The sequence below is a fragment of the Artemia franciscana genome, chromosome 17, assembly GCF_032884065.1.
Source record: "Artemia franciscana chromosome 17, ASM3288406v1, whole genome shotgun sequence".
NCBI classification, from domain to species: Eukaryota; Metazoa; Arthropoda; class Branchiopoda; order Anostraca; family Artemiidae; genus Artemia; species Artemia franciscana.
In genome coordinates this window covers 30497981-30512066 of record NC_088879.1, presented here as the reverse complement: position 1 = coordinate 30512066, position 14086 = coordinate 30497981, and the positions used below count along the sequence as shown (strand labels likewise).

General features: G+C 32.0%; 1 protein-coding gene across 1 annotated transcript in view; it reads right to left on the bottom strand.

Annotated features, from left to right (window-relative positions):
- Positions 1-14086, bottom strand: part of LOC136038135 (thrombospondin type-1 domain-containing protein 4-like) — a 152792-nt gene that overhangs the window by 26907 nt on the left and 111799 nt on the right. The window contains exon 7 of the mRNA XM_065721160.1: positions 5642-5818. Within this exon, the coding sequence (XP_065577232.1) occupies positions 5642-5818 (177 nt within the window). The remainder of the gene's footprint in view (positions 1-5641; positions 5819-14086) is intronic.

The following is a 14086-nucleotide window of genomic DNA, read 5'->3' as shown; positions in this document are numbered from 1 at the left end:
TAAATTAAAAAAAAAGCGATGGAAAACTGAAAATAGAAGAAAAAAGTGGAGATAAAGATTCTCCCCCTGCCAAATATCATAACTAGGACTAATCTGCATATTATGAAGAATTGTTTTCTTAGCATGTTTCCATGTGTACTGGTCACTCCCTAGGCTTATACCATGTCTTTAAATTCTATTCAAAATAATGAATATATTATAATGAAGTATAAATAAACATGATATTATTGATTGTGAAGCACATGTAATTACAACAAAAAATAATAATACTTAGCAACTATTTAAATTTCACTTGGGTGCTCTTGGGTGTTTGCTTATAAACGATTTTCAAGACCTTGTGAAAAGACATAAATTTTAAAAATTGTAATAGAAAACTGGAAATTGAAGAAAAAAGTGGAAATAAAGATTCTCCCCCTGCCAAATATCTTAACTAGGACTAATCTGAATATTATGAAGGCAAGAATTGTTTTCTTAACATGTTCCCATGTGTACTGGTCGCTCCCTAGGCTTATACCATGCCTTTAAATTCTACTCAAATAACAAAAATTGCATTTTCAAAGGTACTGCATTGTCTAATCTGGGATAATGCTGTCCTATTTTTGACGCACAATATTGAAGTTAGAACAATGTAGCCTATCCAAATCATAGATAGAGTCGTTATCATCTATAGAAAAAATTAAACTTTTATGGAGGTATTTAATAAAATATAAACAAAAACGATATCATTAATTGTGAAGCACACATAATTACAAAAAAAACATTACTCATTAATTATAGTTGCACTATTTATTACTTATCTTTAACAAATATAAATCACACTGACTTATGTGACAGAAACAGTAAGAATTTAAGGCTATGTTGCATTATTCTTCTTCTTCCAATTTTTTGGATTTGGGTGGTAAGGTTATGTTGCATGTTGATATATTTTAAACTACTTCTTCTTCTTATTTCGAAATTGTGACATTTTCTTTTATATATAAATTTATGAAAATAATATTTACTTCACAGTTTTACATTTTATAGTTTAGTCATCTCATCTTCAAATGCAACAGGTATTCTTTTTATGTATTAAATTTTTCTGTTTTGTTTGATATTATTATTACTACCATGTATATAGGTCAATTTACAAATTCGTTAAGTTAGAATAAGCTAAAATAAATTGAGTGAAAAAAATAACACCAAAACCATGTTAACAAATGAACACATTTATAAATCTTAACTTACATTATTTTATTTATAAATATGTTATATTAATATGTTACCATTATTATTAAATTATTATTATATTAATTCAATATGTTACCATTTTCTAATTATTTTCTTTTAAGCTTTCACTGCACCCTACAGCTAATCTCTTCCAAATGAGCCTGTGCCCATCACCGCCCCCTGATTTCCAGAAGTGCCCCTCTGGGGGCAGTAGCGCCCACTCTGGGAAACTCTGCTTTAAAATCACAATAAAGAGTGCCAATATTTTCAAATAAAACAAAGCACATTGTCAAAAAAACTGCAGGAAAGAACGTCTAGGTTTGATAATGCAAGAAACATATTGGTTTTTGCCAATAGCTAATCGTGAAATAGTGCTGCTTAAGGAATCTTGCCATCAATAGTCATTGAATAATTCCTCCAAACACAGTTTCATCACATACACTATGCTTAATATTATTTCATTACATGACTTATTTATTTCGGCTTTTCTGAGTTCTTTTAAATCCTTTTTTGCAACTATGAAACATTTAAAAAATTTGTAAATCGTCAAATTATTTTCCATTTCCATTTTTAGTTTATTAGTTAATATTTTTACTCTGTGTTTATTTTAGCCTTTTTTTTACAATTTGAACAAGTTTGATGTGTCTGTAAATCGTCAGGTCATTTTCTATTCCGTCTTCTAGATTTGTTATCTATTATATGGACATATAATTGTCCATGGGAAAAACAATCTGTATTCAGATCTATACCTCATTATTCTAATGATTGCCCTTGAGCTTTGTTAATGGTGATTGCTAATCGAACATTCCCTGTGTCCCCATCGTCATTTATATATCCCCCTGTGCCCCCCGGCGTCCCCGTTGTAGTTGTTTCCCTGTGTCCCAGTCGTCATTTGTGTCCCGGTGTCCCAGTCTGTAATTTTTCTTTGAGTGTCGCGGTCGTCATTTATAATCCCTGTGTCCCGGTGTCCCAGTCGTCATTTTTGTCCCGGTTATCATTTGTGTTCCGGTGTCCCGGTCTGTAATTTCTCTTTGAGTGTCCTGGTCGTCATTTATATTCCCTGTGTCCCAGTCGTCATTTGTGTCCCGGTGCTTTGTTGATGGTGATTGCTAATCGAACATTCCTTGTGTCCCGGTCGCTTTCTCTTTGAGTGTCCCGGTCGTCATTTATATTCCCTATGTCCCAGTGTCCCGGTCGTCATTTGTGTCCCGTTGTCCCGGTCTGTAATTTCGTCAGTCGACAAATATGACGTCAGACGACACACAAACATGACGTCACTCGACACAGACACACAAACAACTTATTTTTATATATATAGATTCCTATTTCATCTAATTTTTTTCTTGTTTATTATGTTTTACTAAGTTTTTTTTTTCATACAACTACGGCAATATGAATATTATTTAATCTTTAAATCATTTTCCATTCCTCCGTTTTAGTTCTAGCTACGAAATCCTATTCTTTCATTGTAAATATTTACAATTTTAAAATTGTTAAAAATTGTCAAAATATTTTTTTTTGCTTATTCATTTTACTTAAAGATATATATATATATATATATATATATATATATATATATATATATATATATATATATATATATATATATATATATATATATGTATATATATATATATGTATATATATATATATACATACATATATATATATATATATATATATATATATATATATATATATATATATATATATATATATATATATATATATATATATATATATATATATATATATATAATGCCAGCAAGTCACTGATAATAGCCATTTAATTAGCTTTTCATTGATTGATAAAGACATTTTTTTGTTTAGAATTTTGCTGGTCCCATTTTTCGTCTGAGATTAGTTAGATCGTTCATTTATCAAGTTCCTCCAAATTTTCAGCTTTTTTCTTCAATTTTTTAAAATTACATCCAAAAACAAAAACACAAAATACCAACAACCCACCTCCTGGCAAATACCCCCTTGTGGAATTTGTTTTTATAAATATTTTTAAAAATAATTTATTTGGATAATAAGTAATAAATATTTCATGATATGATTTTCCGTTTCTGTCTTGTTAATAGGTTTCTTCCAGTACATTTGTTTTTTTGTATATATATAATATAAGCTAGAAATTTTTTTATATTTATTACGTAACGTGTTTATTGCTTATTCATTTATTGTATATATTACATTGGTATTTATATTACTTATTCATTGCATTATAATTGCTAAGCTAGAGTAATAATAATAAAAAAAATAAGAATATCCTCCCAAAATCATAATAAATAGCCCAAAATATTCCAGAATAACTTCCTATTTTTGTCTATTTAATAAATTCAAATCATCCTGATTTTCGTTAAGAATTTATAAAAAAGCTACAATTCCGATAACCTTTGATGGTTATTACGACATATTTTATCAATGAGAGTTTTTTCTAGGGAATCATTCATGCAAAGGTACAATTTCAACAAGCAGTAGCTGGATGGACTTCGATGGCTATTGAATTTACAATTTGTACCAGAATAAATTGCTCATTTTTTTTTCAGTTTTGTTATAATTGTTATAATTTGTTATAATTAAATTAAACAACGAAAGCAATTCCTATGAAAGTAAACAGCGACATTAAGACTCAAAGAACAGAAATTATTGTATATTTATTGGGAAAACTGCTCCCTCTCCTCTTTAATTAATAAGCTCTTGGTTTAAGGGGGGTAATATCAAACTTAGTGCCTTTTCCACATGTATAATCATCATAAAAAGCCGATACTTTTGATGCATATATTGTTATCAAGACTAGCGTGAGTAGCTACTTTTGCATTTCATTTCGTTTCCATGAACTGTTTAAAAGAATTCTATAAATTTCGTTTTTTTTCTATAAATTTAATTTAATAATATTAAAAAATTTGAGCAAAAAATATTTATTTATTCCTGTAATTTAATTATATAAACAATATCTTATTTTTTGTCAACTATTTACCATTCCGGTCCATTCTATGGCAAACGAAGTGTCACATGGTTCATGGTCAATACATTGGCCATGATTATTATAACAGTAGGCCGTTGATTCTGAATAGTAATAAAAAAACAGATAAAATAAATAGCACTGGCTTATATAAATTCCAGTCCGCTAAACGTTCACCATTCTAGTCCATTCTGTGGCAAAACAAGTGTTGAAAATTAGGATCCCATGTCACATGACTTATGGCCAATACGTAGGCCGCGATTCTTAGAAAAGTAGGTTTTAGATTCTTGAATAGTCTTAAAAATTAATAAAAGAAATAACACTTGCTTCTAAAATTCCAGTCCATTTACCATTCCAGTCCATTCTGTGGCAAATCAAGTGTTGAAAGTTTTGGTGAGGCAGGATCCCATGTCACATGGTTCATGGCCAATACGTAGGCCGTGAGTCTTAGAACAATAGGCCGTAGATTCTTGAATAATGTTAAAAAATAGATAAAAGAAATAACACTTGCTTCTATAAATTCCAGTCCATTTACCATTCCAGTCAATTCTGTGGCAAATCAAGTGTTGAAAGTTTTTGTGAGACAGGATCCCATGTCACATGGTTCATGGCCAATACGTAGGCCGTGAGTCTTAGAACAATAGGCCGTAGATTCTTGAATAATGTTAAAAAATAGATAAAAGAAATAACACTTGCTTCTATAAATTCCAGTCCATTTACCATTCCAGTCCATTCTGTGGCAAATCAAGTGTTGAAAGTTTTGGTAAGGCAGGATCCCATGTCACATGGTTCATGGCCAATACGTAGGCCGTGAGTCTTAGAACAATAGGCCGTAGATTCTTGAATAATGTTACAAAATAGATAAAAGAAATAACACTTGCTTATGCAAATTCCAGTCCATTTACCATTCCAGTACATTCTGTGGGAAACCAAGTGTTGAAAGTTAGGATTCCATGTCACAGGGTTCATGGCCAATACGCAGGCCACGATTTTTAGAATAGTAGGCCGTAGATTATTGAAAAGTATTAAAAATTAGTAAAAGAAATAATATTTGCTTCTATAAATTAATTTATTATTTAGTTTAATTTGTTTTTCATCAACCATTTACCGCTTCAGTCCATTTTGTGACAAACTAGGTATTGACTAGGGAGGATCCTGTGTCACATAATTCATGACCAGCAGGTCCTGGTTCTTAGACCAAGAGGCAATAGAAAGAAGTAAAATTATTTGACCTTATGAATTAATTCTATAAAATAATATTTTGTGTTTCACCAACCAATTGCGTTTCAAGTCCATTATATGGTAAATCAAGTGTTGGTAAGGCGGGATCCAGTGTCACATAGTTCATGGCCAATAGAACGTTGTTTCAACACAAATAGATTACATTTAATTGAAAATATAATAAAAAAAAATAAGTTGACTTATAAATGAATTCTATAAACAATATGCTGCTTTTCATCAACAATTTACCTTTCCAGTCCATTCTGTGACAAACCAAGTGTTGGTAAGGCAGGATCCCATGTCGCATGGTTCACGGCCAATAGGTTTCTCTGTTTCAACACAGTTCTCATCAGGAATCACTTCGCCAACACCATCTAAGCATTGGATTAATCGGTGACGATACCCTCTGCCACAGTCGGTCGAACACTAGAAAGTAATGAGCAATTATAATTTTAATAAAAATAGTTACTGTTTATAGCGACAATAGTACACTGTTATCAATACTCGAGTGATATAGATGAACTCTCAGTCCCTTTCCTGCCATGGGTTGAATACCTAAAATTAATGTAGTAATCATAATTTGAATTGAAGGTAGAGTACTGGAAATAAAAACTGACGACGATACTTGGTTAAATCATATGAAACATCAGCATCCCATCCATAAGCTAAATACTGAAAACACTGATTAATTACAAGTTTACTCTAGTTAATAACAGTTTCAAGAGAAACTATTACACTTTAAATTATTCTTGACAATGACATTGGGCTAAATTAGGTAAAATATCAGCCCCTAATTAGCAGACTGAACAAGGAAATGTAACCACTAATTACATAGAGTGAAATTAATAATAGTTTAAAGTGAAAACACGTAAATAAAAAACAATAATTAATCGAATTAAATGAAATACTGATCCCCATCAGCTGGTCGATGGATATTTGCCGCTGTTTTTCAGCTAAAAGACTTGCCATAGGAGTTTTCAAGCAATCATATTGCTTGAATTTTTTACTCCTGTCTTGTAGCCGTCTTTGTGAATAATCATATTCTATATAAATCATATTTAATATCTATTCTATCATCAATATACAATCATATTCTATACGTCATATTCATATTCTATTCAATCATATTCTATTCCATATTCTATACAATCATATTCTATACATAAATCATATAATCATATTCATAAATCATATTCTATATGCTTACATAACAATCTATTTCTATAAAGTTAAGAAAGGTCCTTGAGAATATAACAAAACTAGTATTTACTATTTTTTCTATGGTGTAAAGCGTCTTAAAAAAGAGACTTCTCTTAACCTCTTAAACATTTTATGTACCTGTAAATGTCAATCTAAACGCCTACTTTAGCTCTGTATTAGTATACTTAAGATGTAAAGTCAAAATTCCCCCTTGATAAGATGCAATTAGGAAACTGTTAGTTTACTCAAAGAAGATGATTGCACAAATTAAAAAATCCATTGTAGATTTATTTGTCTCAAGAAATCCAGGCTAGTCTTTCGAAAAAAGGTCAGCTGTATTTAACAGCAATACGATTAACAAAAAAATTATGAATGATCTCAGTAATAACAACTTATAAACGCATATACATGCTTTAAACATAAACGCATACAGGACCCCAACCCCAAAATTTTTTCTGGCACCCTCAATCCTTGTTCTTTTCTGTTTTTCACTCTTTTTATTAAAACAAACTTGACAATTTGGTCAATTATTGGTACCTTTGTCATATTGGGCACTCCCTTCCCCATAGATTTTGATTATTGGCGTTCTTGTCACATTGCCCCCCCCCCCAATAAAAAAAAATTGCTCTAGATCAACTCCTACCCAAAAATATGCCGACATACACTTGCGGAAAGAGGACTATATGAAACAAACATTCATAACAAAGACACTTGCTCGGTCACAAGAAAATTCTATTGTTATTATTTTCATTTTGTGTATTTATCATTTATAGATCATATTCGCTGAGATATGAACAAGAAGGCCGGAATACTTTTAAAAAAGCCAAACAAATCCATTCAAAAGGGGTAAATGGGGTAAAAAGGGGGGATTTCAAAAGGGGTAAATCCAAATAAAAAAATAGTTAAATTTAATTTGTGTCTCATTCCCATGTTCCTTCATCAGATATAAATAGATTTTTCCTATATTTTTCTTATATTTTTATATTTAAGATATAAAATCTTAAATTTTTCTAAAATCTAAAATTTTTCGAAAAATAAAATCTTTATTTTTCTTATATTTATATTCTTATATATCTTATATTTTTCCTACAAACCAGATTTATTGAAAGAGTTGATTGTTCAAATATTCATATATTCCTGGGTATCTTGAAATCTTCCTTGAGACAAATACATTTCTACTGAATAAATGCTGGAAAAATAGAGAAGATATAAATTATACAGTTTTTCAAGGACCTGTTAAGCGAAAAAAGTGAAATGTGAATAATTTTTTTTCTATTTCCCATTTTCGTTCTGCAAAAAAGGGGAAAATTACTGACAATGCAATCATAGTAAGTCACGTCTCTTTTAAGCTTTTTTTTGTCAAAAACAGTAGAATGATATTCAGCTTCGCGAAATGTTTGTGATACAAAATTTTAACTTTTGTTTAGAAATGATCGCGAATATAATTTCGTTGACTTTTGAAACTACGAGTAAGTGTATTTGACTTTTAAACATCTTAGAAAGTGCATATGAGGGCTAGAAATAAAAGAGAAATCTAATTAAGAAGAATAATAAGGAGAATTCATGACAGAAAGATGACAGGGAGGAGAGGAAATCGTATACACGAGAAACTTCGAACCTTATAGAAAGTGCATTTTAGGAAAAAATAAAAAAATAATAAAAAAAAAACAAAAGAAAGAAAAATTACAGGAAGGCTTATTAGGGCAGAGGGTGAATTAAAATAATAGTAAATCATCAGGGGTAGCAGCCTTGACAAAGTCCCCACAAACTACTTTAACGAAACGGAAAAAAAGTATGTCTACATATTTATACTCATACCGTTCAACTCGAGTTTCATTTATGAATCGTCACTGTTTACCCATTTTCCATCACTGTTCGCTGTCAAAACATAACTAGCGTTTTCACAAATTATGTTTTTACATTGCTCTACATTCATTGATGAAATGAGTAGACATCCGAAAATGAAAAAAAAAATATGTTTTACCTGTTTGATAAAAATTCTGTTTGATACATTCTTCGCTTCATGTTTCGATGAAAATGAAAAATGAAAATGAAAAATCTAGGGGGATTTTCCATCACTGTTCGCTGTCAAAACATAACTAGCGTTTTCACAAATTATGTTTTTACATTGCTCTACATTCATTGGTGAAATGAGTAGACATCCGAAAATGAAAAAAAAATTACGTTTTACCTGTTTGATAAAAATTCTGTTGGATACATTCTTCGCTTCATATTTCGAAGAAAATGAAAAATGAAAATGAAAAATCTAGGGAGCATAACTCACTCTAAGTATTGACCCTATCGGTCCTTTCTCTTCGGGCAGAATACAACTTACGCTATAAATATTTAATTTTAAAACAATTTAAATATTTAAGTCACTTGAAAAGTATTTCTTTGGTTGCATTCTAAAACGAGATGCATACACAGAAAAATTCAAGAGAATAGCATGCTATATTATAGTTATTATATATTATTATTATTACTATTATTATTATATTATAATTTCCTGTGGTCTCATTGGTCACCAAGATAGTCAATCCTGAACTTTCTACTCAAGGAATATCTAAATTATCTCGAATTTATTACTGCAATTTAACCACAATTTGGAGTTAACTAGTATCAGGCAAGGCCGCATCCAGAGGACGGGGGAGGGGCTAGGGGGTTATCTCCGCCTAGAAACCTTTTTCTGACTCGTAAAAACGTAATAAAAATTCATACAAACACATTTTTGATGGATTTCTTAGGTTTTTTGTAACCCCCCCCCCCCCAAAAAAAAATAATCTTCCCGGACAAAAATCCTAGATACGCCATGTATGAGGTCTTTGATTCAGTGATATAGGGATATAAAAAGCCCAAATATTACAATTTTTTACTTTTTTTTCTTATTCTTTTTTGTAATGAAATATTTAAAATTAAAAAACCCTTCTGAAACTTTCGAGATTAAGAAAAAATATAATAAATCTTTATCATTATTTTTTTATCACTAATTTTTTATTATTAATAATTGATTTTTCCAGCAAAGACAACATTTTGTATTGAACTAAACAAGCACAGACCCACTTCCTGGAAAATCACCCTAGAATATTAAAAGAAGGAGAGAATTCCTCCAAAACCACAAGAAATAGTCCAAAACCTATAGGGTAAATTCCTATTTTTTCTGTTTAATATAGGTTTCCTTTTATACTTTTCTTTGTCCAGACGATTTACCGCTGCTACTATTACTGCTAATAACCCACTGCAGCATCGAGCAGCTGAGGTCAACACATCTGCTGACGCTCCTCTTCCATCCAAAACTATTCAAAGCTTCACTTTTTACCACCTTCAATGTAGTTCTAATTTCCTTCTAATCCTTTCTTATAATGTCTTCCCGCCTCATCTTGGGAGGACCTAATTTTGTGTGACCCTAGATGGATGGCGAAGAAGCATAATCTTTGGCTATCCCAAAGAGTGTAAGTAACTTACAAGAGTGAGAACTAGCGCTATTGCCGACCAAAAAAACCTGAAAGTCATTTAACGTTTGGCAACACTTGGCATTTTTTTCAGTCTAATAAGAAGAATAAGTATTTTATTAGTGTATTAATAACTGTCTGATCTCAGTTCCCGACAGAAAAACGATTGCGAATCTTAAAAAATGCCGAGTGTTGCCAAATAATAGATGGCGTTGATGTTTTTTTTTACCGACACTAGCGCCAGTTTATACTCTTATAAGTTAACCATACTTTTTGGCTATCCGTTACCCTTCATCTGTAAAATGTGGTCTAGCCATTCTTACTCGACTTTAATTACAGTCCTAGAAAGTGGGATGGAACTAGTTTGCATACAGCTTGCTGGTATACAGTCAACGGAACATTGAATAAATTGTACTCGGCCATTCGAAGAGCCCTTGCTTCAGAGCCACACTTAGGCAATACCATGACCATGGCTTCCAGCATTCAGATCTTAGCTCACAGACTTGTGTTAAAATTTTTTTCGTGCAAAAAAACCCCTGCATTTAGGCTATTCAACTTTTTACATTTTTTGAGATTTTTTTTTACAAACAATATGAATTGAAAAAATAACATGTTCATTAAACTTACTTTATTACGTATTATTTATTACTTTGTTACTTGTTCATTATATTACTTAACTAAAGACTATTGATTTTGCTTATCTGATTTGTTATAAAGTTTGTAAAAGATCTAGGGATCCTTCCCGAATCGTAATAAGTAATCTAAACATTATAGCATAACTTCCAATTTTTTCTTCTATTTAATAAATTCAAGCTTTCTAGTTTCTATTGAGAATTTCAAAAAGCTACAATTCCGAAAACCTGTGACAGTTTTAACGACATATTCTACCAAAGAGAAACTTCTGCTAGGGGATAACTCATGCAAAAGTACAATTCGAACTAGCAGTAGTTGGTGCGATTACTAAATTTACAATTTGTAATAAAATGGAAAGCACAAGCTTAAGCGCAACATGAAATTTCTAAATTTTGTCTAATTTTCTCTTCGTAAATGAGTATTTACGATTTTTTTTTAGAAAGTCTACCCTGATTTCTATGACGACTGAGGGACGAAAATGAAGCTTTTAGGGATTTTGCTGGTGGGGCAATTTGATATCACCTTTTTTTCGTCGAAGGGGATGTTGTCTTTAATTATTCTGATCCTGATATATAACTATGTGTTAAGCATCTTTTATGTGCCTGTCCATCGACAGGCTTCGGTGCTAGTTAGAATAAACAAAATACGGAAGACTAACCAAAAATTTTCATCTTTTGTTTTTTACACTGCCCTGATCTTTCTTTTTGTACAAGTAGTATGATTAAACAACTACAATATTGATTATAAATTATTTATTGTAATTCATTCTTATTTATGTATTATTAAACGCACGTATCTGGAAATCAGAGGACGTTCCTAAAGAATCGAGAAAAAAGCGCACTCAACAAGCTATTTAAGAAAGAGGCGCATCTAAGCGCGATAACTGGAGGGACATCGGTCTTTTTCCCATCCAAAATCCATCCATATATCCTCTGTCGCATCCAGACAGCCTTTGATAAACAACATAGCTTCTACCCATCTCACTCCCGCTCTAGCCTTGTTTAAGTCCTACACATGTTGATCAAGGAATACAATGGGTGGAAGCAGATCATCTATGGGGATTGTAAAAAATACTAACTTCAGAATCACGATCATAATCATTTGAACCGACTTTCAAAAATAACGTACACCTGATGACGCGTGCCAAGAGTATTGGACCTATGCCAAGTGTTAAGGGGACTGTGCCAAGTGTGGTGGAACTGCACCCCCTGCTTCTTAGCCATGCGGCACAAGTGGCACTCCAGGATGTATACCAGGTGGTGGAAAGTGAGTGATCACTCGCAAAAAAAAACAAGTTACATTTTCAACTGAAAGTTTGATCACCCATTCAACATCGTAGTTCATTATTCTGTCGCCTTTTTGCGCGCCTTTGTTGCTTGAGAAAGCTCTTTTTTTATGCTAATGGAGTTTTTTTTTTATTTTGCTTTGTTGATTTTTATTTACTTTCTTATTCTTTATGCATTCATTGACAGCTTAACGGAGTTCTCAGCCGAAATATTTTTTTTTCTGTTTGTTAACTCGCTAAGAAAGGTATAATTTTTTTCCGTGTCCGACATAGTCTCTTATTGTTATAAAAAAAAAATGTTTTTTTAACTGAAAGTAAGGAGCGACATTAAAACTTAAAACGAACAGAAATTAGTCCGTAAATGAAAGCGGCTGTTCCCTCCTCAACGCCCTGCTCTTTACGCTAAAGTTTAACTCTTTCTCTCAACTCTATTTTTAAAACAGTAAAAAACTTTAGCGTAAAGAGCGGGACGTTGAGCAGGGAACAGCCCCTTTCATATGCGGAGTAATTTCTGTTCGTTTTAAGTTTTAATGTCGCTCCTTACTTGCAGTTAAAAAACTTATTTTTTTATTTAATTTCCGAACGTTTTTGAATTAATGTATGTTTTGATTTTGGCTCTCCGCACATGAATAATGAAAACACAATTTGCATATTAATTTTTTTGGCTAAATGGCTTTCTCATAGATTTAACCAGACGATTTTGAGAAACAAGGAGTGGAGGAGGAGGCCTAGTTGCCCTGCAATTTTTTGGTTGCTTTAAAAAAGGCAACTAAAACTTCTGATTTTTCACGAACGTTTTTATTCGTAAAAAATGTTCGTATATTTTTATTACGTATACGAGGGGGTTCGCTCCCTCGTCAATACCTCACTCTTTACACTAAAGCTTACATTTTGTCTCAATTCCTTAAGATGACCCCTGAATCACAAAGGCCGTAGAATAAATAGTTGAAATTACTAAAAACACTTTAGCGTAAAGAGCAAGGTATTAGGAGGAGGTGAACCCCTAATATGCGTAATAATTTCTGTTCGTTTTAAGTTTTAATTCTGCTCCTTACTTTCAGTTGAAAAAATTTTTCACATTTATTGTTTCATTGTTTTCTTAAATAATGCAAGAAAATCCTGCGTCCCCTTCATTGAAATTCTCTTCCCACATGACAAGCTCCTCCATGGAAAGATTCTCCCACGTACCCCCACCCAATTCATCCCCCCATACCAAAAAAATCCCCTGAAAACGTCTGTACACTTACCAATAACCATTACTAAATGTAAACAATGGTCAAGGTTTGTAACTTACAGCCCCTCCCACGGGGACTGTGGGGGAGTAAGCCGTCTCCGAAGACATAGTTTTTAGGTTTTTCGACTATGTTGAATAAAATGGCTATCTCAGAATGTTAATCCGGTGACTTTTGGAAAAAATGAGCGTGGGAGGGGGCCTAGGTGCCGTCTAATTTGTTCGGTCACTTGAAAAGGGAACTAGAACTTTTAATTTCCATTGAATTAAAAGCGAAATTCTAGGACCAATGGGGCGATGTGATCACCCGTGGTGAAAAACAAAAAACAAGCAAAAAAATAAACTCGCATCCGTGATCCATCTTCTGGCGAAAAAATAAAGAATTCCACATTTTTGTAGATAAGAGCTTGAAACTTCTACAGTAGAGTTCTCTGATACGCATAATCTGACGGTTTGATTTTTGTTAAGATTCCATGACTTTTTAGAGGGTGTTTCCCCCAATTTTCTAAATTAATGCAAATTTTCTCAGGCTCTTAACTTTTGATTGGTAAGACTAAACTTGATGAAACATATATATTTAAAATTAGCAGTAAAATACGATTCGTTTGATGTAACTATTGCTATCAAAATTCCGTTTTTTAGAGTTTCGGTTACTATTGAGCCGGGTCGCTCCTTACTACAGTTCGTTACCACGAACCGTTTAAAAAAAATAACAATTGTTCAACTTGGCTTCTGGGCGATTCATAGAACATAATTTAATATCAGCAATAGAAGCCTTTTGCTGTACTGAAATTAGGTTATTTATATCTCTGGCAGGAAAGCAAAACAAAAAATAGGAAAGGACTTAAATGTGACACATTATTTTTAACATTAGTTTCCAAGAATAACGTAAAAGC